This window comes from Serinus canaria, chromosome 1A, assembly GCF_022539315.1.
Source record: "Serinus canaria isolate serCan28SL12 chromosome 1A, serCan2020, whole genome shotgun sequence".
Taxonomy (NCBI): domain Eukaryota; kingdom Metazoa; phylum Chordata; class Aves; order Passeriformes; family Fringillidae; genus Serinus; species Serinus canaria.
This window is the reverse complement of record NC_066314.1, coordinates 49,434,680-49,460,666: the sequence shown is the minus strand read 5'-3', so window position 1 is coordinate 49,460,666 and position 25,987 is coordinate 49,434,680. Positions and strand designations below refer to the sequence as shown.

At 48.1% G+C, this 25,987-nt stretch overlaps 1 protein-coding gene across 3 annotated transcripts; it reads right to left on the bottom strand.

Moving 5' to 3' along the window:
• Positions 1-1,431: 1,431 nt before the first annotated feature.
• On the bottom strand, positions 1,432-25,055 carry CSNK1E (casein kinase 1 epsilon). 3 transcript variants are annotated; one of them, XM_050970101.1, is made up of 11 exons: positions 25,031-25,055; positions 20,647-20,734; positions 14,278-14,388; positions 13,965-14,113; positions 13,043-13,271; positions 6,594-6,764; positions 4,894-5,042; positions 4,189-4,381; positions 3,945-4,084; positions 3,497-3,562; positions 1,432-2,957 (listed from the first exon to the last, which is right to left on the bottom strand). In XM_050970101.1, the coding sequence occupies exons 2-10, from the start codon at positions 20,720-20,722 to the stop codon at positions 3,530-3,532; spliced, it is 1,251 nt and encodes a 416-aa protein (XP_050826058.1). In that variant the 5' UTR covers positions 20,723-20,734; positions 25,031-25,055; the 3' UTR covers positions 1,432-2,957; positions 3,497-3,529. The 3 variants fall into 3 exon arrangements, with proteins under 3 accessions (XP_050826058.1, XP_050826056.1, XP_050826057.1); XM_050970099.1 differs by lacking the exon at positions 25,031-25,055 and adding an exon at positions 24,809-24,972; XM_050970100.1 differs by lacking the exon at positions 25,031-25,055 and adding an exon at positions 24,809-24,972 and having other exon boundaries at positions 1,432-2,831.
• Between the last annotated feature and the right edge of the window lie 932 nt (positions 25,056-25,987).

Sequence of the window (25,987 nt, the reverse complement as noted above, 5' to 3'; positions counted from 1 at the left end):
ACCACAAAAAAAAACCAAAAAACAAACAAACAAACAAACAAAAAAAAAAACCACCAAAACAAAAAAAACCCAACCAAACAAAAAAAACAAACAAAAACAAAAACAAAAAAAAAAAAAAAAAACCAAAAAAAACCCAACCAAAACTACAAAAGCCAAACGAAGAAAGAAAGCAAACGCACCACACCCTAAGGTTTAATACGATTCTGTTAGCAAAAGGAGGCGACATCCTAACCGCGATAGGGTTGATGATTTTCTCTTCTGCTGCGTTAGAAGTCCCCTTGCCCCTCTTGAAACAGATATGGAGCTGCTGCCACACATCCCCCAAATGGCAGCGCATTCCCGTTCTGTCCCAGGGCAGAACTCCTGCCCCAAACACCCCCATCGCTCCTGGACTCTGACAGATCACGGCTCTGCTGCCTCCACCACGCTGCAGGGAGGGCAGTGTTGTCCTATACACAGGAAACGTCCCCCTTTTCTCAGAGAAAACAGGATTTACAACGGAAAAAGTCCAGTTTCATTCTGATACAGCAAAAACACACTCAAAATGGAGGCAGGGTAAATGCAGGGTAGAGGTAACGGCAGAATACCCCAAACCCCTGGAACTACCTTCCTCTTCCCCTCCCTTCTACACTCATCCCTGGAGCTGGAAGACCTATGCAGCAGGGATACAAAGGAACAGGTCTTCCTGGCCAGCTAGCAAAGAACAGGCCTGGAGAGGATTTGCAAAGTCACCGAGATCCATAATTTATTCCCAGCAGGTGTTTCTGAAAACAAGTTTCAAGGGTTTGACAGAGCCTGGAAGAAACAGGCCTCTCATCAGGATAATGCAGGGATGTGTAACTATAGGAGCAGCAATTTAGAAATAAATTGGTATTAAAATTAAGTATTTTACTTCCAGACTGGTCAGACAAGCAAAGGAGGAGAAACCCAAACAAACACCACAGACACCAAAGCAGCCGGTGCCACTCCACAGAGAGCTCAGTCTGTTTGCATCAGGCACTGTGCTGTTGCCAAGTGCTCCGCGCCCCTCTCCTTCAGGACTTAAGTTTGAAGAAAGCAAAACCCGCAAAATCCAGGGTCCACCTCTGTGGAAGCCAGCACACACCCAAGGCCAATGGCATGGAAAGGCCCATCCCTTTCTCCTCCTCAAGGCCAGACACAGGGATTGCCAGAGGCTCAGATCCAGGAACCAAGAGATCCTGAATCAGATTTCACATAACTCTTGCCCGTTCCAAGGCTGCAACTGCAGAGATCAGCTCAGGTTTATTTTTAGGCGCTCCAGTCCTGTGCCTTTTTTCCAGTAATTCTGATCAAACTTGTTCCTGGAATTCAGAAACAGGTTCAGCTGCAGGACCATGCCTCCTGTGCGTAAGATGCAACTCCTAGCAAAAATGCCAAGGCCATTAAAGGAAGAAATGACAGATGCTGGCGTCACTTTATCATTTTCTACTTTATTACTTCAAATTAACAACCACGATAAAGCTCAAAAAAGTTCAATATTTACACAGGAAAAAAGTACAAAATCCCCCCCAAAGTTCTTCAGGTTTTTTTTTGTTTTTTTAAATTACAAAGTAATAAAAAGTTTTGCTCTTTAATTAAAAAAAAGAGAGAGACAGTAAGAGGGGTAAATAAATTAGGAAAAAAACAGGGAGGAAAAATAAAGTGTTAAATAGAAAGGGTAAAAACAAATAAAACAAAGACTAACCCCACCCTCCCCGCCCTGCCAACAACCCATCGGCTCCACACTACAGTGACAGTGTGTCTGCTACAGGCCATAGGTCGCAGTGGTGATCATTGTGTTTCAAAGCCCCAAGTGCCACAAAGCAGCTTGAGTATTCCTAAATTATATTAAAAAACAACTAAAGTGGGGGGGAAAGGGGGGGGAGACGGGTGGGAGAGGGCAGGAGGGGATTGTGCATGTATTGGTGGATCTTACTTGGGGTTGCATGAGGAGAGAGCAAGAACCATTGCTCTGAAAGAACTCCAAACTCCAGTTTCTGTGCGCCCCTCTCTTCTCCTCAAGTCCCACACTCTCTCCGCAGGAATTAAAACAAGTTTTAATTAAAAAATAAAAATAGAAAAACACGCACAGCCAGACGAAAAAAAACGACCCCACTGCAAGGATGAGAAGTATATTTCTCCCTGTATGTCACCTCCAACAATCCCATCCTCCGTGGGACCAGGTGCCTCTCCAAAGAGATCCCTCGGTGTGTGAGGACCACTTGGATCAGGGAAGGCTGGCACTTCTCCCAACAGCCACAAAAGAAACTGCAGAGAAGCCATCCAAGGAAAGGAAGCCCGAGTCAATAATTAGGCTGTTGCCACAATTCCCCCTCACAGCTTAAAATGTATTTAATGCTTGAGAAAATAAATTCTGTTATAATAATAAAAATCAGATTTCTACCATCAGGTGTGGCTGGAATCTGATTCCCTCCTGGCCCACAAGGCTCCTGAAAAGAACAAAACAAAAAAGACCAAAAAAATACCTCACCCACCCACCACCAACCCTTGCCCTCAGAAAGAAAGGAGAGCAAAGTTTAAATTTATACGGCTAGAAACCATATGATTTGAAAACAACATTAAAAAGAAAAATTAAAGCAGGAGAGGATAGCCAAGAAGAAATTAAAAAAAAAGAGAGAGAAATCAAAACCAGGAGCAGAGAGTCAGGAGAGGGAACTGAGGGTAGCCAGTGGGGGCAGCGGGATAGGGCTGGGAGCAGCACAGGTGATCCCACGCGGCTCCCACGGCGTCGCAGCTCCTCAAGGCGCTCACACCAGGGACAGGCGGCCCTCGGAAACGGCTCACACCAGCGCGGGGGCACAGCTCGACTCCTCATCGTTGGCAAAAAGAAATTCTGTTGGTTTTTTTGTTTGGGTTTTTTTTTTTGTCTTTTTTTTTAAGGTTTTTGTTTGTTTTTTGGGTTTTTTGTTTTTTAAAAGAAAAATACAGTGAAGACACTAAAAAGAGAATTCAAAAGAGAGAAAAAGGCAAGAGATGTTAGGAGTAAAGGCTCTTCCCAGCACTTCTATTGCCAGCTGGCGTGTAACAAATCAAATCAGCCCTTTCTTCTACACTCCTGCCTCCCCTCAGAGTTACCTTGCCCAGCTACTGGCGGTTCCTCTACAAGAGGCACTCAGTTGCTGCACAAAGTCTTGCACACTTGATTACATGCTCAGCAGCCTCCACCCCAACACTGTTACACTGCCAGAAAAGCATTCACGAGGAACTAACAAAATGGCTCCCCAGCCCAGCACCTTCTCCACCCTTCCTATCCTCTTGGAGAACTGGAAGCTACCTTTACACCTAAGACAATCTGTTCCCTCAATGTTTTGGCAGCCAACCTTATTCTTCCCTCTGAAGCCAAAAGACATGTCAAAGTAAGATGAAAGGAAAGGAAATATATCAATCCCCCATAACAACAAAGTCTTAACTTAAGGCTTTTTTTTCCCCCAGCAATTCCCTCCTCGGGGTTTCCCAAGCATGAGTACAGGCTCACCTAAGCAAACACTGGTCCAGTGGCAATTGCTCCTCACTTCCCAAGGTGATCAAATGGCACACTTGTCTACAAAAGAAAAGGAAGTGTTGCTAAGGGCTGGAGAGGAAAATAAGGCAAAAAAGGCACCAAAACAGAGAGGCTGCATGTTTCTCTCAGAACACCCTCCCTCTCAAGAGTTGACTGCTTTGCTTCTCCAAACCACTGTGGTCTGGAAGACAGCAAGATGAAGGCTTACTCCAAGCAAAGCAGAGAGCTAAAATGGCAGTACTCAGCATGGCCTCCAGAAAATACATAATAGGAGAGCAAGGGTGTAACTTGGTGCCACTCCACTCACCACACCAGAAGCTTCCAGCTCATGTCAGCTCAGCAAATCACGCAAAAACTGCTCTGGGGCCTGGGGACCTGGGACATCCAGGCCAAGGCCAGGAACACTGCAATAGGAACTCACCTGTGATGCTGAAATCCGTGACACTTCTTGCCGCCCTGTGAGATCAGATGAGGAGACGTTGGCAGGAGCTCCTCGGTGTAACCTCATGCTGACCTTCCGCTCCCTGTCCACTCTTGAGATTGCTCTGGGGGATGTGTTGCCTGTTGGGGCAGAGAAATGTTGAGACAAGAATATCAGTCAATAGCTTTGGTTTCCAGCCAACAACAGGGGTGGCACCCTCCCCCAGCTCTTCCACCCCCCTCACCGGACTGCTGGATTCGGGAGGTGGGGGTGGAGGCCATGGGCTCGGTGACATTGCGAAGACGGTTGGCAGTGGCTCCAGCAGGTGGGCCAGGGGGCAGCGCTCGTGTGGCTGACCCTCGGAGTTGCCCCATCCTCTCCTCCCGCTCGTGCTCTCGCCGCTCCCGATCCATATCCTCAGGGTTCCGGGCTGCTCCCTGAGTAGAGAAACGCCAACACCACACACAGCTGTCAGGCAGGAGAGACAGCAGCAGCCCCAGACAGAAAACACATATTGCTCCATCGTGCCAAGAAGTGGAGCAGCATGCCCAAAACTCCCCCCACCACCTTCCACTGAACCAAGAAAGGACCTCATTCTATCCCAAAACAAAACAGATAAGAAAGCATATGAACTACAGCTGTTATTGCAATCCACATCTGTGTCCCAGCTATAAATATAGCTTTCTCTGGAAAAATTATCTCTACCTACCTCTAGCTATAGATTTACTGACACAAGTACTCCATCAGACACGCTCACTAATACAATAGTAACTATGCCCCCAGTTAGTTATACACCAAACAACTCTGCCTCTTTTTCACTCTGCCTGGTCCCTTTTGCTCAGGCTGTTCACCAGGGCTAAGCACAGACAGCAGGCAGCTTCCAACCTTCCTCCCCCATCTCCATGCCACAGACCAACCCTGGTCCAGCCCTTTTGCCAAACACACTCACAAATTTAAGCATGTTCCAGTCAAAGACGTAGTCATAGGAGAAGCCTTGGCGGTGGAAGAGGTTGCGGAAGAGTTGCCGCAGGTATGAGTAGTCAGGTTTATCATCAAACCTCAGTGAACGGCAGAAGTTGAGGTATGTCGAGAACTCAGCTGGAGAGAGCAGAGAACAGCTGATGGCTGTGGTTTGCCAGCCAGCCTCCCTGCTCCCACCATGGAGCTGCTGCAGCCTTTTGGCAGCGGCTTGCTGGACCAGGACAGCACAAACACAGAGCTGTGTAACACGGACTGAGCCCGCTGGTGGCACTGCTTTGGCCACCAAAAGAACCCTCATCTCTCTTTTTACCAGAGAAAATGTTATGCATCTCTGTCTGTCAGCTTCTCCAAGCAAAACCTAGCAAGTCACAATGCCTGCTGAAGGAGAGTAGGAATGCAGGCCTAAAGAAGAGCTGGAGACGAGTTTTGGGAAGTTCAACTCTGAATGGAAGTCCTCCTAGCTCAGTAGCCTGTTGTAAACAGTGGTCCAAAGTAGATAAGAGGAGAAAGAGTGGGGCAGACACATCTGACACTTCTACTGACATTAGCCCATCGCCTACTTTCAGCTCCATGAACCTCCTGATCAGGATGTAGTTCCTAACTCTTTAGTAATCCTCACACAATCTCTCTTCCACATTATTGTCCCATTTCTCCTCCAACTCCTGTATGATTTAAGTATCCACAACATCTTCTGGGAAGGAGTTCCAAAGGTCTCCACACTGGCTGTGTAAAGAACCACATCCTTTTGTTTTAAAGCTGGTAGAAACCAGCATTGTTTCTCTTCCAATACAAAAACTGGGGCCACCAAATAATCAGCTCCCATCCAAACTTCTGCAGTCGCCACCAAATAATCAGCTCCCATCCAAACTTCTGCAGTCATAGCCAGAAAATAGACTTCTTATCATCTCTCTACCCACCTCTTTTTCCAGCAGACTCATGACTTGGACAGAAATCGACTCACCTCTGGTCATGCTTTTGGCCCTTTCCTCAGTTATACCACATCCTTTGTGAAACAGTGGGATGGAATAGACCTCCACAGTGCATGCAAGGAGCAAGTGGGCCATGGGTTTATGCACACTATTTGGGATTCTTTCCAAGTAATTCCTAATGCTCCCTTTCCTCAGCAGCCACAGAGCACAAAGCTGATGTTTTCACAGAACCATCAATTGTAATTGCAACAGCTCATTAGTGAGTGGCACTGGTCAGCCAGAGCCTCCTATTGCTCATGTGACCTGAGGAGCAAGACTTCTCTCTGCTCTCACATACATTACTCCATGTTTACTTACAAAGAACTGCATTTGTCACTTTATGGCCTCGTTATTCCTGGAACTCCTCATTAAACAGTAAAAATTAATCATCAGCAGCATACCTTCTCAGCTCAATGCCCACCCTTCTTTACAAGGCTCACCAGGTCTTGAAGATCCCCCCTCTCAGCACTCTGATGCCCTTACTAATGTAAGATTTGACTGTCCACAAAACCACACTTCCCACTTGTGAACCCAAACTGTACCACGACCACTCTATTATCCTTCTCATCACCCGTGTCAGCAGCACATCCTGGTCTGGGGTATTGGGCACTGCTCTTTAGGATTCAGGATTCCAGGGGGTTTCAGCAGGTGAACAAGCTAAGCAGCAGACAAGACAGCCATCAAAGACGAGAGCACTTACAAGGGTATCCTTTGCAGAGCACCTCGATGGGCGTTGACATCTTTTTCTCGCTGATCCTCTCGTACTTTTGGCGCTTGGTGGCAGCCTTGAGGCCCTGCCAGGGCAGCGAGCCCAGGTTGAAATACATGAGCACATAACCCAGGCTCTCCAGGTCATCACGGCGACTTTGTTCTGTGAGAAGTTACAAAGGGGCAAGGAGTGAGCAGCAAACAAAACTGCTTTGGCAATCACATAGTTCTGGAGGTGAACACTGAATGGAACAACCAACCCTCTCACTTTTCTGGTAGATTTCTACAGATAGTCAAACTTGTAGAAGGCATTCCATAGCAAATTCCTGTGATGATGGTCATACTACAAGAGTTAAGTTGCTCCTCTCCCCATACAGCCCAACCCGCTTCATAACTAATGACTCTGACTACCTCCTCACTTGGACAAGCCCTAATTCACACAAGAATTTCACATCTCAAGAACTGCTGCAGCAGCCCTGCCTACTTTGCTCTTCCCAGTCACAGAGGAAGGGCACCTACACTTCCCCACCCAGCATGATTCTTCAATCCAGTGATTAGTCATGACAGAGGTAGTCACAGATAGACAAAGCTAACAGAGGTAAGTCCAACACAGCCCTTTTTCAAACAGATCTTCTAAATAAACTGCTGATAGTCTTTAAGCAGGGTAGAAACAAGGAACTAGGGACCCCTTCTTGTAGTAAACAACTTTGTTGATAGTAGAAGCCTAACACATAATGTGCAAAGATGTCTTTCCAGCCTGGTGACATTTTTCAATCTGTGGAGGAAAGGGGCATACTTTGAAGAAAAAAATTCCCCTTCAAATGAGGAATGACTGTGTAACTGGCATCACTACCAACTCTACTTAGACCAAGGGTTGCCCTTAAGGTGCCATGGAAGACTGCATCTTTAGATGCTTACTTATAAAATAAAAAACTGGCTCCCAAAAAAACCCACAACATTTGACATTGACTTTGTTCTCTGGAATAGCCAAGCCATTTTTAAGTTTCAAGGTAGCTCAAGAAGGATTTGATGCAGAATCTCAACAACTACAAATATTGCCTGGTTAACTCCTCCCAACTCCTCCAACATTGCTCTACAAATCTTGCCAAGATTGTCTTGTTCTTGTTTCCCTCCCAAATAAAATAAACACTTTGGAAAAAGCACTTTACATCTCCAGAAGAACAACTGACACAGATAACAAGCAGGCAAAATACGGCTTAAGGGAGAGCACAAGGATAGAGGAAAGACTAAAGAGCTCCATTTATTAGATTAATTTACTACAGCACATTTTGCTGGATTCAGTGCCACATCCTGGAAGATGTTGCAGATTATATACTAATCTATGAGCTGTCAGTATCAGATACATGCTACCACCTGTCTCATTCAAAGGCCAGTAGATCACTATAGCTATCCCTTTTTCTGTTAGCTGAGCTGAATCATGACAAAAGAGTAGCTGTAGCTGGTCCCAGATACACATATCCTCATGTAACAACACAAGCTGTGGGTCACAAGGCTCCTTCTTTGTGAATCTCTCTCACAACCTCCTAGTTGTTTTGAGAACTCAGGGCTTGGCAAGTGAAAACTGTTGAGGGGGAAAAAAGTACAGTGGTTGCTGAAAGACAGGAGGGTCTCATCACTCCATAACTGATAGGAGAGATCATTTGGGTCAAAGCACATGAAACACCACAAAAGTGCCGCATTTCAAGACAGTAGAGGAGAAAGCAGCCCTGCAGATTCCCAAAATGGCTTACTTTGAGCATGCAGAAATTACAACATTTTTTGACCTCACTAACTTACTGTTCTCAAGTTGCCCACTTTAAAGGGGCTAATACTTCCTAATCTTATCAGGCTACTGCCAAAGATAATTACATGACTGTCTGGGAGATACTTAGATGCTATGACAGGAACAGAGAAAAGAAACCCAGTTTTGCATTTAGCCTAAGGTTGGGATACATGTACTCTCAGAGGGCTGTGATTACTCACCATGCATTTCAAATAAACAAAACTAAACAATATTGGCTAATGACCTACATTCTTAGACAGGAGTCATGTGGAAATGGATTCAGAACACACACCAAGGGCTTGAAAGCACAGGAGACAAGGATAACCTCAGTCCTGCAGTCTTGCCAGCCCTTGACTTATCCACACTGTAGCTTTATCACCTCTAACTGTGGCTTCTTGACTAGCGCATGGTGGTTCCCCTCAGAGGAGTAGGGAAAGGCAGGGCAGGAACCAGAGAAACCTACTGAACAAGCAAATCAGCCTTTCAGGAATAAATCAGGATGTCACCTCCAAAATCCTGCTTGAATTCCAAACTGCTTAGGGCAGGCTGAATAACACACCTCCACTTGTGTGAAGCACAGCACTTTTGTGCACAGCCACCATTGCCATCCAGAACGGGCTACATTCTGCAAACACATGCCTGGTCACTGTCTTAGCACTTTAGGGAAGGCCAGAATTAGAGACTTGAGATTAGGGAGCCTGAAGTCAGTGGGGGATGCTATGAGCCCTCACTGAAGGCAATGAGAGGGGTTAAAAACCAAATTGGGAAGCTAACTAGCATCCATTAGGTGCATGCAAACACACCTTAACTGTGTCTTAACACAGCAATATGATCAAGGAAAAACAACTGCAAGCACAACACCTAATTATTAAAATGCCGAACACTGTGTTTGACAGCACTGCACTCCCGATGCTTAGCACCTCACGTACGTGTGGTCACTGCAGCCCACTCAAACACCTTCAGTGAGACTCACACCCCTGATGAGTCTGAAGTACCAACAGGAGTACCCCAGTTGGGCAGCTACCTCAAAACATTGTAGCAGTCTGTTTCCTGTAATCCTATGCGCAAGATCCTGAATTAAACCTGGTACGAGGGTAAAGGACAACAGTTCCTACATCCCGTTTCTTTGTTTCATCTTCAGTTACTATTACACATCTCCCAAATTTTTTTTTTTTTTTTTTTTTTTTTTTTTTTTTTTTTTGCGGGGTCAGGATACTAAATAACACTAAACAGCAAAGAGTCAGAAATAAAACTTTACCTCTACACACCAAGGAAACATTATTTAGTGTAACTACTTTCCACTTTTAGAACCTGACAATTAGTGACTAACTCTCACAGCATCCCTGGGCTGCAGGAAAAAAAAAAATCTCACTTTTGAGTTTAAAAAGACAAAGACAAATACAAGTGACGTGAATGCATCCGCTGAGCAAGTCAGTCTAGAAGCAGGATTATAGTCATGACCTGTGATACCACACCATACTTCCTCTCTCCATTTTATCTCAGCTCTCCTACAATGGGGTTTTTTTTTGAAAGCCAATTTTATGAAAAATGTCTTTTTCATTAGATACTCATCCTTTCCTCCCTCCTTCCCAAAAGCCCTTCCAATAGAAAACACAAGGTTGCCTTCCCACACAACCCAGCATGACCTCCCAAACCCAACCCACTCTGCAAGCAGTCTCCTGCCAGTTCCCTCCCACTCCCAGTGAGGCTCCCAGCCAGCCCACACCTTCACTCCCTTCCCAAAGCAGGGTCCTCAGAAGCCAAGTCAGGGGTGAGTGGCAGGACAGGACACAACATGCTTAGGCAAAGACCAAAGACTGAGGACTGGTTGCCTTGAACAGAAAGTTCATGACAAAACGTATTTCTTTGCAGCCTAAACTCTCTCCTGGTCCTCCTGTTCAAAGAGTGTTTTCCTCCACTCTGATCCTACCAAAGTGATGCTGCTCCCATGCAGAACTCCCTAGAAATCAGCTGTCTTCCCTGGAGCCAGCCCAGGTGCAGGCAGGCTTAACCAAGTAATGTTTTCCTGCTTACATACTCAGATCTGATCTTGCACATGCTGGACTAGACTTCCCCTTTCTCTCCCCACCACATGGCAACAGCCTTTAAAAACATGCAAGAATCTGGAATGGGTGACAGAGGGCAGGATGAGCAGGAGGACTTACGATCTGCAGAGCCTACACCGATACCATCTAGGACATTCATCTGGGAAGGCACTGCCCCCCCACCCCCTGTTACCCAGACAGAGACCATCAGACTTCTTCCAAGACTGTCTCATGGGCACCCCGGGCATCTATTTCAGACATTACAGGCTACAGTGGGTGCAAGGAACTCTCATCCCTAGAGCATGTGAAAATTGACTGGAATGCGTGAACCAAAGCCTGCACAGTCCAATGACTCCCCCAACTGCAAATCTCCAGCTGTGGAACCCTCTCCAATTTTGCCTCCTACTTTTTTCCCCAGTCACCAGGAAAAGAATGTGTTTCCTCCAGACATCGGAATGCCCAACCCTTAGCTTGCAAATTCAAATAAAGGCATTTATTAATTTGCTATTCCTGTCACACAAATACCCCGGCACCTGGTTCCTTCTCTGTCCCTCGACCACATTAACGTAACATTAAGAGAATTTAGTCTCTGAAAAGTCAAAAAATTCAGAGTGATGGTTCCCATGGCAATGCTAACACATAAATATCTCTGTCATATACCCTGTGGCAAGGTCTTGAGAAACAGGAACTCCAGCTGAAACCCAAACACCCCCACCCCCTTTCCTCCAGGCAAGTCATGTAACCTTTATGCTGTTCAGGGCAACTATCAGCAACGTGGAGATAATGCACCCCAGACCTGTTGCGCACAGTAACTCACACCCAGACTCTCCCCAATCAAAGGGCACAGAGAGAGCGGCGGCTGCACTCAGAGCCATGGCATATGCAATTTGCCCCTGGATTACTGTTTAGACACTGTTTGCTCATCCTGATACACCAGTAGTAAAGGGCTAAGTTGGGGTGGAATGAATAATGAAGTCTTTCAAAAGCCACAAGCAGACATTTAGCCTCTCGTGATCAGTTCAGGCAGAACAGGCACACACAAAAGAATCGACAGACATAGTAGCGAGAATTATTTTGTGCATGTCTCTTTGTGGCTGTGGAGATCTTGACTGAGAATTCAATGGAGAGTCAGTTATATATATGCAGGTCAAGTCAAAATACAGAAGGCCAACTCAGAAAGCTCTACGAGAACTATTTTTATAACATGGAAGAGGTCAGGAGATTATAGCCCACTCTCAACACACAACACTCCCAATTTTGATACATATAATGCATTATCCATCTAAAGTTATATTGTATTAAGCAAGGAAGATGGTGGGAAAAAGTGCTTTATTTTCTGCAGGCCAAGTATTGACTTCAGATATCTGAGAAATATTTGCAAGAAGGGGAGAATGTAGGAAGAATGAGGACATGAAATCCTGTGAAAGCTGTTAGTTTAAAATCTTGCTCTGATTTTCAAATTCCCAGGTTAGGTTATACACTTGAAAAGAAGGGCATCACAGAGATATAAACAATCTGCAAGCACAGCAGATACTTCCCTGGGTCCAAGAGGCATGACAACTTCAGTGTTTCTGTTCCTTAAGAGTTGCCAGTCAAAAGCAGAACCAAGTCAGCCTGTTCCAAATGGACCCTACAGTAACTAAGGAAGACTCACACTGTGAACAAAGTTTAGCTTAAATTTAGCAGAGAAAGGAGGTCAAATGCTGGAAAGATGTTTCTTGGGCAGAGAACAGAAGAGAAAACTGCAAGAGGTTTTCAAATATGTTCCTCGCAGCCACCAGGGGCTGACTCCCAGGACAAGAGTTTGGGAGGAGGTTTAAGGAGGAGGTTTAAGCGTGGTGGGTACTAACTTGCACAAGGCTTTTACAAAACACGGGATGATGGTCATCACCAGTGTAAGACCTGGCTGAACACTCAGCACTCTTTTCCAGCCTAGTTTCACCCCTTCAGTACTAAGCACACGCATTAAGGGCAGAACCCTACCTCCCTGAAGTTGCCTCACTGGGTTAGTGCAGTTCACAGACATGCATATATTCCGAAGGCCTGTGACAGCCAATCTTCAATCACAGAACAGAGGTGTTCGGGCAGCTGGAAGCCTCCCCTCATTTCAGCTACTTGTATATTTCCAGCACATCCCCATCCCCAGTGGTGGGCAACACCATATTGCAGTGGGCCTCCATCTTCCTGCTCTGACAGCTACAGAACAATCACTAATGAATGCACTCAGGAGTCAAAAAGACAGGTTTCAACTGCACCTATTCCTAAAGGCTCAGTGTTTGTGAATGTCTCCTTTACACATCTAATCAGCCTGCAAAAATTGTGCAAAGGCAGATTTAGTAGAAGCGGAGTCAGGGAGGTCACAGCCTTGATGCTCAACAGGGTGCCCTGCACTGAGCAGTGCACAAACACAGATAAGGAGACGACTTCTGTCTTCAGGAACTCAGAGTGCCACCACAGCAGCAGAAGTAACACAGGTGTAGCATTTAAGTTATTTGCCCACCATCTCAAGGCAGGTCAGCAGCGGAGTCAGGCAAAGAACCCAACCCCCTCCTTCTGGGGACATACAACCTCCCGTGGAAAGCCCCACCAAGAGGCAGCAGCAAGCAGGCTCACCAATTCCCAGGTGGGTGTTGATAGAGGCATAACGGGCTGTGCCAGTCAGGTTCTTGTTTTCCCGGTAAGGGATGTGCTGGTGGGTCCGGGCGTCACGGTACTTCTTGGCCAGACCAAAATCAATGATGTATACTAGATTGCCCTTTTTGCCAAGGCCCATAAGGAAGTTGTCTGGCTTCACATCCCGATGGATGAAGTTCTTGGAATGAATGTACTCAATACGGCTGATCTGGAGGAGGGATAGATAAGTAAATAAACAGTGAGACAAGCAAGAAACAAACTTATTTTAACTGCATCTGTTAAAAATAGTACCCTGTCCAAGACACTGGCCCGTCAGAGCAAGAAAAGGACACTTTGCATTGAGTATCAGTGATGACAGCCAAGGAAATGACACTCTCTGGACGCTGCAGGATCTGGAGATGGAATTTAACCCTGCACACCAGCCCAGTCTTCACTCTGGGAAGGTTACCATTAACATCCCAAGGAAAGATGGGAAGCCAGTCTATAGGAACTAAAATTTTGAGCTTCAGCATTGACAGCTCTCAGCTTTTGAACTTAGCTGGGCCAGAAAAGGAACGGGTCTGTCCAGAAGAGTTAAGGATCTTGAATCCACAGGGCGTGAGCAGTGGAATTAACATAGGTGCCAATAATTCATCATGCAGGCAAAAGTATCTATGTGTGCAACACTAACATGAGGCGAGCAGCAGGCAAAGGAAGGAGGGATGGAGATAAGGAAATGCCACCAGTGCCTAGGTTCCAGGCCCCCAACTTGATCAAGAAATAGAAAGCTGGCAGCCACTTATGCTAAATGAAGAAAGCCTCAGATACAGCAGTTCTCAAGCAGAGGGGATGGGAGGGGAATGTGTGGGGGGAAGAGGCATGGAAAAGGAGAGTAGGCACAAATGCTTCAGAGGAAACTTACCATCTGGTCTGCCAGCAGCAGAACTGTCTTGAGACTAAATTTGCGGGAACAGAAGTTGAAGAGATCTTCCAGGCTGGGCCCCAAGAGTTCCATCACCATCACATTGTAGTCCCCCTCTGCTCCACACCACTTAATGGAGGGGATACCCACTGGGAAAAGAAAAAGATTAAGCCCAGGGAACAGAGAGAATAGATGTTGAATCCCCTGCTGAGAAGATCATGTGTAACACCAAATCATCTCTTTTCTAAAGCCCTCCAGAATAATTTCCTTCTCCAACCACTCCCCCGGCCCCATCCTTTCCTTCCCATCTCACCTCCTCCCTGCATCATCTTGTAGAACTTGCTTTCAATGTGGAGCTGGGGATGCTTGGTTTTGACACATTCCAGTTTGATGGCCACCTCTTCACCAGTCGCAATATTGGCTCCTGCATAGGAATGAGAGTGAAATGAAGATTGCACAAGCATCTACTGAAGTAAAACACTTTTAACAAGGCCTGTAAAGATGCCAAGACCTTAAGATCAGCCCTGAAATTTATTCTCTGTGACAGAAATGAGATTCAGCCACTTCAACTTCATACGGTTTCCAGCACTGCCATTTGTAAATGCAAGCCCAGAGAGAGGCACATGAATAGGAAACCTGGTCTCATCCTGAAGTCAGTCTAGAACAACAATCCTACATGTGAACTGCCTTGTTATCTCAAAAAGTGACTGACTTTGGAAGGTCAATCTGCACATATCAACAGTTCCTAAAGTTGAGTGGAAATTGTAGCTTCCTCTGATCATAAACCTAGCCCCTGAACCCAAGCAGCCCTCAGGCAGTGATACGGAGTATCTCTTCCCCAGAAAAATTACTGGTTACCTCAGTCACATCATTTCAACACAGCCAATTAGTTCAGGAGGAGACATTACCAACATGCCATCTCTCTCTGTTTTCTCCACAGCACTGACCTGCTCAATACTGACAATTTCTAAATCCCCAGCTTCTCCCGAGAGTTTTATTAATACCTTTATCTTTTGCCAACACAGAAACATTTGCTATATCACAAATTAAAAGCATGGAGAAATAAGCAGAATCCGGTCCTGAATTAAGGTGCCTGGACACCTTTGTTGAAGGTATTGCTAGATACTTTGCAATGACACTAAACAACCACCCCGCACACTTCTCTCTGAAAACAACTGAGCTGCCAGCTGCAAAAGCCAGCACTGTGGTCCCAAAGTGCACTGTCAAAGAAGGAACAGGCTGCTCCTTTTCTTGTACTAGCTGAAAGGATTCCAGATGTTTCACATCATCCTAAAATGGAAAGAAGGAATATCTGTACATGGGTCACAGGAATGACACTCAAGACTTGCTTTTCTCTTCCCCTGCCATGCCCGCTTCACACACTCTGACAAGCCCTTTCCTTGTATCTGGAACTATCAGAAATTGGACTAAACACAAATCAGAGAGCAGCCCTGATCACAAGCAGCTTATGAACACTGTCATAAAATAAACTACTCCAGAACATGTGTGCCAAACATGAGCTGGGGTCAAAGGTGATGTTTTGCAGATATCCCATAGCTAGTTTTGGTAGGTCTGGCTAATTTGTGCCTCCTGAACTCTGTGATAAGGCTTTAAGAGTCCACAAGGACAAGCTGCAGATAAATCTCTTCATTTATCCTCTTTCACACACCGCCTACGCAGCCAGGGACCAAAGAAAAGAAGGAAATGTTCACACAACTGGATTGCTTCTCCCCATGGAACCAAAAGAGATCCATCTCCAGCTGAAGAGTTCTGGCTTGTACACAAAGTTAGCCAAGAGCTGCCTGCTAGCAAAAACACATGATCTAGATGCTGCAGTTCTGAGTTGAGACAGACAAGCTGCTAGGAATTTGTAAGAGAGCAACAAAAACGATTGGGGCCTAGAGGGATTGATTTACTAAGGAAGATTAAAAGAGCTAAATATGTAACATAGACAAGAGATACAACTAAGAAGGGTGGGGAGGAAGAATGGGACATGACAACAGTCTACAAATATTTGAAGGCTGTAAACACTAAGGAGGGAGAGGAATTATTTAGGGTGCTCTGAGGGAGGGGAGGGAGGAGCAATGGGATTAATTTAATACAGATTTTAACTCAGGATTCAGGAGAAGGGAAAGGGGAAAAGCCATCCTGAGAGGTAGAAACATTTGTCCAATGCTTACTTTTGAAAAGATGCTGGCATTTTCCACTTAAAAAGTGCCGGCCAGAAAAACAAGTTCATACATTCCCTTCACTCCACCAGAGGACCCTTCTTAAAAGCACCAGGTGGTGCAAGTAGGAAAAGAGTAACAAAGGGACTAGTATCCTTCCACCTTTCAAATTAGTGTTCAACCACCGTCCCTCATCCAGCATGGAAACACCCAGGACATCCAAAAAAAATAAGAGCACTTCTTTGCCTTGTCTCTTTCTCCTGCCTTTGGGAAGATTTTCCTCCAAATCCTCTGAAGCGGCTCCCTTGTCTGCTCCCTAGGGAGAATTTTTCCCTCTCCCAAGACACACAAGCAATGATGAGTCTCTCTGACTTTTTGCAGCATTAGCTTTTTGAATGAACCTGATTCCCGGAACATGAATGATGGAAACATGAATGAGTTTTCACCTCCACATTACCCTGGGTGTTCAGAAACATGGAGATACATCCATGACTGGGCTTTCTGCAGGTAGGGAGTGTTATCTGTGGGGAAAGCAAGGGTAGGCATCAAGAAGACTCAGATTCCTCAAAATGTGATGATGCAATTCAGATGGCCTTCAGCCCCACACTCTTCACAGCCCAAACACAGGTGTTACTTAGAGAAGAACAACTCCGTGGCCGAGAAGAGCTCGAGCAGAGGATGGTTTGGGTTGGAAGGGACCTTAAAGATCACCTAGTTCCAAAACCCCTGCCATGAGGGGCACCTTCCACTGGACCAGATCGCTCAGAGCCCCATCCAACCTGGCCTTGAACACTTCTAGGGATGCGACACCCAGAATTTCTCTGGGGTACCTTTTCCAGTCTCTCACCACCCTCACAGAAAAGAATTTCTTCTTATCTAAATCCTTTTCAGTTTAAATTCATTCCCCTTGTCCTATCAATATGTGCCTCTGCAAAAAGTCTCTCCCAGTCTTTCTTGTAAGCTTCCTTCAGGGAGGGAAGGCTGGAACTAGGTCACCCCAAAGGCTTCTCTTCTCCAAGGCTGAACAATCTCAATTCTCTCAGACTTTGCTCATAATAGAGGTGCTTCATCCCTGTAATCATTATTGTGGTCCTCCTCTGGACCAATGTGACCTATCCTTTGCTCAGGGGGTCACTGTCGGAGCTCTTTAGGCTTGTTCCCTCTCCAAACTTCATCATACCTACAAGTTGCTCCCTGTACTATTTCTTGGCTAGAGATCCACCGAGATTGAGACCACCACTAGCAAGGAGGGAATTTAAGGGCAGGAGTCTTTCTGATCCTTTGTTCCATGCTTCAACCACCATCTTTTTTAAAGCTACAAGTACAAAAGCAACAGTTCTGTGCTCTCTTTACAGACTGGAAAACACCGTGTTTCAGACAAATGCAGCAGAGTCTGCTAGCTTCAGCCACTCGAGAGACTGCATGTAGGATGGGGGATAATTCCTAACATCCTCCCCCGGTCTCGCTCCGCTGTGGGGGCTGTACAAATTCAACTCATTCATCACAAGCTCTTTGAAACAGGGCCCCGGGGACAGAGGATGTCACTGGCTGAACAGGATCTTTTCAGAGTGGAATCCTGACTGCATGTCTGATACAATAAACACCGCCCTCCCAGAGCATCGGGGGCAAAAAGCAGAGGCCTCACACTCCCCACCGCCTGTGCCCCTCTCCACAGCCTGCCGAGGGAAGAACGGAGGGCTGGGAACAGATGGATGAAGGCAGATAGGGCGAGAGAGAGTTAACAAGCCAGGAAACAAAGGGAAGGCACTCCCCTCCCAGCAAGGGAGGAGCCTGCCACCAGGAACTGTCCCCAGCCAGCTCAGGTCCCAGCATGCTTTGTCTGCCCAGCTTCTCTCCACCATCAGTGTGCATCCTGGCCAAAAGATTCCTACACGTCCAGAAACCCTGCCCTGCCTCTTGGCCAGTACCTCTGACAAAGCACCTCCCCCTCCAGTGGCCCAAAGGCCTCGGCAATTCCTCTGCAAACTGGGTTTTGCTCTTTGGAACGAGCATTTCTAAAGGCAAATGGGCTAGCCAAGGCTCATGGGCAGCCTGATCTCATTTTCCACATTCTCAAACCAATGGGGGGAGAATATTCCATTTAGCACACCTACCCCTCAAAGTAGGGCATGGAAGGAATGTGCTTCAAGACCCAGCTAAGGATTAACACAGTCCATCCTTTGTGTCTACACATGTAAAAATACAAGTTTCCTTCTGACAGACAAAAAACCTAAAACAAACACCAAAGAGGACAGCATGCAGCACCCACTGGTTACAGAGCAGGTGAAGGTAGTAACACCCTGAAAGAGAGAAGCTGAGGATAAACCATACATCCCCTGCTAATCCTCAGAGACAGACAAGCGCTGCTGTGTGACCACACCATTATCAAAGGAGAGAACTGTGAGGTGGACCTGGTGCAGGAGAGAAGTCCTCGTGAATGAGTCCTTGTGTCTGCAGAGCAGGCCGTGAGAGCACAGCATGAGCACAAGCGTCCTCCAGACGCACCACCACAGACTACATGCCCAATCCCTCCAGGCTGGGGAGTCACCCAGGCTCCATGAAGTCTCGCTATCACTGCTTCAAAACATGCTGGCTTGCACCTCAAGGAACATCACAAGGGCTTTGATACTGCATTCAAGTAAGTTGGTTGAATCCCGCTGTGCTCACCACACTGGGGCACTGGGCTTCCTGTGTTTGGTGACAGGCAAGGCAAGCACAACCCCCTCACCAGGGGCTATTTTCCATACCAAATTTGCACAGGTGGATGACCTGTTACATGGTACAGAGCAATACAAGATCAGGCCTTTCCGTTCAGCACCTCCTTTCTCTCCCCACACGTACCCCAGATGTTTAGCAAGATTCTGATAATTTACACTGTCCTAGAGAGGCTCTGGAATGCTTCAAGCCCCAGGTGGAAAATGCTGTGTCTGAGCTATCACCCCCGAATCCTAGCACCTGGGAATTAAAAGCACTGTCACCCAAGACACTAACTGGTTGGAGGGCCACAGAGGAGTGGCATACAGGAACGGGCTGCAGTAAAGGCAGCACACAGTGGAACTGGGATCCCAGATCCATTATTTATCATCTTTGTTCATGGTCTGGATAAAGGTGGCAACAAAGCCTGTTACTGATGATTCCCAACAGGACACTTAATCAAGAGGGGCTGCCAACACCAATCAAGAGAGAATAACAAAGCAAGAGGGAACTGGAGATAAAAACCAGAGGTTGAAAATAGACGGTGATTTACAATCACGGGAAAATGTAATCTGAACTAGAGGTATTCAATGAAAGGGATTTGGGAAAGGACGGGAAGATGTTGGAGATCCTAGAAGAGCTCTCCTACGATACAGCTGACAGTGCATTAAGGCCAATTCTGTAACCTGATAGTGCTGGGGATGGGGAAAGCCAAGGAGACCCAGAGCAGCCTATGCAGAAGCATCACATTACAACTCAGTCGAGGGTAGTTCTCCACTGCCAGGCACTGGAAATGCCACACCTCAAAAGCAGTGTTGGCTCCAAGCTGCTCAGCAGATGAAGACTAGGAAAAATGGAAGGACCAGCAAAAGTGAGGAATGGTGGATGTACTGGGAAGCAAAATACAACTCAACAAATTAACAGTCAACGAGGACATGAAGACCACCTGCAAGTACACAGAGGGTGTGGACACCAAAGGAGAGGGCAGCCCTTCCGCTGGCCTGCAGGAGCACAGCGGAACAGGTAGTGGTGAGAACCAGAGACAGGTAATGCCAGCCCTCACGGAGGGATCGAGCAGGCTGCTGGGCAGTCTCGCCACTCTGGCCCCTCATGGTCTGAGCCAATAAAAACATGAACAGGCAAGCATCAGGGAACATATCTACACATCAGCACACTGGCTTGGAAGAACTTCTACCCAGGTGATCTGCTGTGGGAACAGGAAAACCCAGCACCTCATGGGCTCTGTCCACTGAGCTTCCAGCTCAGGTCATTCCAGACATTAACTCTAAATCCCATTACAGATCTAACAGATCTGAGCCCCGGGACTTCAATCAGACCAGGCTCTCTGACCTGTTTTACATCCCCTGTCTCAGACCTTTCTCTTACAGGTCCTGGACCACCTCTTCCACTACCAGTCTTCCCAGAACTGTATTCCTTCTATCCTTGAAGGAAGCTATGTTCTCCCTTTCCACCACACACTCTGTGAACAGAGTTTAAACCCACACACACCCAAGCTCAAGAAAGGGAAGTGAGAATGCTGGAATAGGGTGTATGACAAATATGCCCCAAACAGTCCAAATCTAAATCAGTCTGATCAACCACCACTGTGTCTTCAGTATGTGGTAAGGCAAAGCTGAGCTCATCCCCCTTTCTTTGCCATGAGAAGGCCAGCAGCCACTAGCAGTATTCCACTAGTTTTTTCTCTTCTCTGCCCCTTCCAACCTTACATGGTGCCCACAAATACCAACAGGCGAAAAAAACAACTCCAAAACAATGATGTAACTGAGAAAACCAACCTTGAGACAGATTCTCACACTCACCTAGGTAAATGTCTCCAAATGAACCACTGCCAATCTTTCTGCCCAGCCGATATTTGTTTCCCACTCGAAGCTCCATGGTTCAGTCGTGCTAAGAAAAGAGGCACACAGAGAGCACTGTCAGAGCAGAAACAGGAAGTGAATCATGTAAGACTGCAGAAGAGACCTCCCCACATCACCCAGAGGCTGAGTAGTTTTAAATCTTTAAATAGTTCATTTTTTAAACGGCTTCTATCACCTCTCCTGAACTTCCACAGACAACATGAGCAAGAAACACTGCAGGAACAGAACACTCTCAAGCATGTTTTTCCCATGTTCCCATTATCAGAATGAAGCATGATTGAACCTCTTCACCACCTTTTTGTTCAGAGACTAGGAAGGGGTTCAGTAAACCCCTTCTAAGAAGGTTTCAGTGTGTGATCACACCACACTACTGTAAAGAGGTACTGCTTCTTGTACCTTACAGTACCTGGCACTGAGACAGAAGTACCTTGTGAGACACCAGAAGTGTCAGGCATAATAAACCCTGTGAGGAGTTTCCTTCTGACCCAGCCCTACTCCAACACCTTGGTGGTGGTGGTGAAGCACAGGACACAAGGGCTGCGAGGGACAGACAGACTGCCAGGAGAAAGTGACTCCATCTCTCCTAGGCAGGGGCCAGCACAGGGGACAGGGAGGAGACATTCCGCTGAACTGAACCCTGCCAGGCACACACTGGCTAGGAACACCCCTTGCTCATCTCCACACGCTTCTGCTGATGTGATCGCCACCTCCTTCGGTCTACATGAACCTCTCCAACTCTCTTGCCTACCTAGGTGTGCCAGCTGTTTCTTTTTAGCAGCTCAGGCCTTTCCTCATCCCTTTACTTGAGATGATTAGCTAACCCTGTGACCACGTCAACATGCCCAGGCTCAGCCTACTCACCTTCCACAGAAAACCAACTAGGTGGAAGGACCACAGCCACAGAGTTTTATTCTCTTTGCCAACCTCAACTTCTGCTGCAAACACCTTGGCCAAACACAGTTCCAGCAGTTCCCATCTTAACAGCCCCTTTCCCTTGCCTCTTCTATGGCCACCAACTTATTCTAGGAACCACATCTCTTCCTGAGACAGACAATGTGTCTCCTTTTAGAGGGATTTGCCACAGTCCTAATTTATGCAATGCCACATTATTAGCGTACAAAATGCAGACACAGAGCCTGTTGGGGACAGGAAAGGTGAGGAATGATTCATGTTTTCACAAGCAGGAGCAAGGAACTTTCCCTTGCTGGAGCTTGGTGGGAAGGAAGCATCATTGAAGGAAAGAAGGGAGAAACGGCCTTGTGAGGCAGAAGTACAAAAAAATAATCCCAGCCAGAATTCTGAGCATACTATAAACCCAGAGCTGCTTCTCCTGCCCCAGGAGATGGGATTACAGAAAGAAGAATGGACGGGCTGTGGAGATGTACAGGGAAATAATCCTATCAAGGCATTCAGGGGACATTGTGAACCCTGAAAGCAGAGCTCCAGTCACCAAAAACTACACACAAAACACTCAGAGGTGGAGTCCCCTCACCCAGCATTTGCTTATGCATGTGGGTTTTTGGGCATCTGAAGTCTACAAAACCCTGTGGCTATTTCTGACTTTCTTACTACCAGAAATGTAGGCAGAGCCTTGGGAACTGAACCAGGAGGCAGGCGTACCTGGGTGAGGGCACAGCAAACAGACATGATTTTTATCCGCTGCCTGCTGTTCTGTATAACCACATTAACATACAACTGACTTGCTTACACTCCTACTCCAATAAACGATCAAAGGTCTGTGTCCCCGGGAACCCGTCACACCACTGTCAAGAAGACAGCTCTCAATCCTCCTTCCTTCATGGAGTGTTTACCCAGGCCTGGGAACTCTGAACACCTCCACTTGAGTCCAATTCCCAGCTGGGGTGAGCACAGCTGAGCACAAGGCAGAGGCCAGAGGTCCCAGGAGGGTCTGCGCCGCACTGGGACGAAGCAGGTACTGCTCTGCAACACCACAATCCCAAACCTAAATTCGGACCCACCCTTTGGGACAGGCAGGAGCCAGGTTAAGAAGGGTTTCTCACAAAACGAGGCAGCAGTCCTTGTAGCTGATTAAGCAACAGGCTCCAAAGGGGAATCTAAAAAATGCTCCAGGGCGCGGGGGTGGAAGCGGGAAGCAGGATAATGGAGTAAAAAAAAAATCATGGTCTCGCACAGCTGTCATTTTGCCTTATCTCCCCCCCAACACACATACATACACAAGTGTGAGTAGAAAACCTGGGCTGAGGATAGCCAGAGAGCAAAAGCCTGGATTCCTGGTAAGAGGGCAGGACACAAATAACCCAGCCCCTCAATAACTGCTCCAGGAGTTCAAACATCCATCCCATTTGCTTCTCTTTCACACAGGTACCCCCACCACCATCTACAGCTTCCGCCCTTTATCTTCTCATCTTCAGGTCGTACTGTTACAAGAAAGAAAATTGTACCCACAAAATATATATTCTTATATGTGAAATGTGTATCACCCCTCTATGTATTATACATATAATATTTAAAATGCCATCCCTTCTTCCCAGCCCCCCCTCTACAGCCTTAACCCTCCCAGCCCTGCCACCCTTCCTGCACTCTACAGCCAAGGCAGCATTCCCAGGGGCTGCAGGGCAATCATTTAGTTAAACCATTTAGTTTTCCATAAGGGATTAACACACATACAACCTCAGAGCGAGAGTGTGCTCTGCATGAGCGTTTGCATACGTGAATATCCAATACTACACAGCCTCAAAAAAATAATAATACTATCCAGCCGCCAGCGCTGCTTCCCCACACACCATTTTGCACCAGCCCCTTTTATATAATATAAAATACCCACGTACAGGCACAAAGGCCATTATATAAACACACGATAAGAGTTGATATCACATTGCTGTGCCAGCAACGATGGCGACCAACGATGCAGGGACCATCTGGGGGGGGGGGACGACCATCAAGAGGGGCTGGGGGACAGGAGGGACACCTCTGTCCCATCCGAGGGGATCGGGAATGAGAAGACACCCCGTCTAGCAAAAGCCATACGAAACCAAACCCACGGCTCCATAATGGAGGCTGTCGATCCCAGCACAGCTCCAGCTTTCAGTGGAAGTGTAGGGAGTGGGGGCTGCTTTACCCATAGACCATTAAGGCTTTACACGGCTTTTTTTTTTTTTTTTTTTTTTTTTTTTTGAGGGGGGATGTTGGTGTTTGAAGGGGAAAAAGGATAAGCTGAGAAAACAGTAATTTGAACTGGCTTAAAAATCCGAAGGAAAAAAGAATAAAAATATATTTTGATTGAAATACAAAACACCAATCCCCTCCAGACCCTTAGACACTTAGAGAAAGGAGACCAGCAAATAAGATGGGGGGAGAAAAGAAACCCCAAACACAGAGCATTTGAATTACATTTGAGGAAGATATAGCCACAACAGGAAAACAGGAAAGGGGGGACACACGCCATAAAATATAATAATAAATGTGTCCCTTACACCCCCACCCCCTACAGGCAAACACTACGCGAAGACAGCCGTACCCGGGCTGTTATTTTTCCGGGTAGGTAACAAAAAGCTGCCACCCCCGGGAACGGCGCTGAATTTCTCCTCGTCCCCCCACTCGCACCCGGCCTCGGCCATCGACCCCCACCCCTACCGCCCCCCACAAGAGGAAACATCGACCCCACAGTACCCCGAAACGCAGACACCCCTTCTCCCCCGAAGGAGGCGATGAGGGGGGCCGGGGAGGGAGACCAGGAGCATCAGTGAACGGAAGGAGTGGGGGGCTCAATCCCCCGGGGGCGGCCCCCCGCCGGGAGCCTCGCAGACCCCCGCCGGGAGCACACGGCACCCCCCTCCCCGCCCGGCCCCGCCGGCAGCCAGGCAGGGCCCCGGCAGGCGGAGAAAGGGGAGAAGGGGGAACCCCCCCCAAAAAATCTGCCGGTGGCGGAGGGGGGCGACCCCCTCCCCGCGCCCCCACAAAGGGGCTTTTGTCCCCCGCGCCCCCCCGGCCCGGCGCATCGCGCCCTGCCCTCCCCTCCCCCGCCCCCTCCCCCTCCCTCCGCGCACACAAAGAGCCGGAGGGGCCGCCTTTCCCCCGGGGTTTGCGCCCCAAGATGCGGGCGGGCGCCCCCCATACCCACCCTGACGGGAAGGGGGCCGTGTGGGGATGCTGCTCCGCCGGCTGTCAGGGGGCCAGGCGGCCGCGGCGGGGAGGATGACGGAGGATTGGGGAGGGCTGGTGGCGGCCGTGCCCGGCGCGTCCCTCCTTCGCTCGGCTCGGCGCGGCGCGGCGCTGCCTGCCGCCTCCCGCCCGCTCGCCGTCCCCTCCAGCCGGCGTGTGCTCGGCACAGCCCGGCGCTCACCCAGTTTCCATTGAGCCCCGGAGCCAAACCCACTGATGTCACCCAACGCAGCCCCGGCCCACCTCCTCCTCCGCCTCCTCCTCCGCCCGCCGTTAAAGGCGCAACCGCCGCCGCTCCCGACGCCTTCCCAGCCACCGTCCTTCAGCTCCGGTGAGCGGGGCAGACACACACGGGCTCGGTTTCGGGGGCCGCGACCCCCCTAAAGGTTTCTCCTCTGAATGGAGCACAGCCCAGCCATGGCAGCCCCCCGCAGCAGGGTGGCCCCTCATGGGGATGATCAAACGAGGGTGCTGGGTCCCATCGCGCTGGCAGCGGATGTCAAGTGGGGATCCATCAGGAAGGCCCCACACTGTTCAGGGTTCCTCAGCCCACGCGCCTCAGGAGTGGGGATGCCCCTTGGGTGAAGCACCTGCAAATCCACACAAATAACGAAGCACGAACATAAACCTTAATGCGGACACACAGAGATCCATGGCACACCCACTGACAGATGGGTGCAAAGCTGGGACTATCCCCCAAACCCAGGGGTATTTGCGGGCCAGCTGGGCACAGCAAGTCCCAGAGCACCTCTGAAAGCCAGCTGAGTCAGGGGGGGCAGCCAGGATGTATCAGACCTATATGGGGGTATAGGAGCAAAGCCGGGGCTGGGGAAACTCTTTGGGGGCTTCTGGGAGATGGGGGCTGGATGTGCAAAGGAGCCAGTGGAGGTGCTGTTGAGAGCTCTGGGAACAGGACTGCAGGGAAGGCTGGAGGCCAGTGCAGTGTGAGATGGAAGGGACAGAGGGTCCTGTGGAGCAAGAGGCAGATGCTGACCAGCTTTGGAGGCACTGGGATGCTTCACCAGTGTCCAGGAGCTGCTCTAGCACCGGCATCCTAAAGTCAAAAGTCCCAGTTCCAGCAGCTGGAGATAAGTGTGATGGGGAAGAGCTCAGGAGCCCCCACACCAGAAGAGCCCTT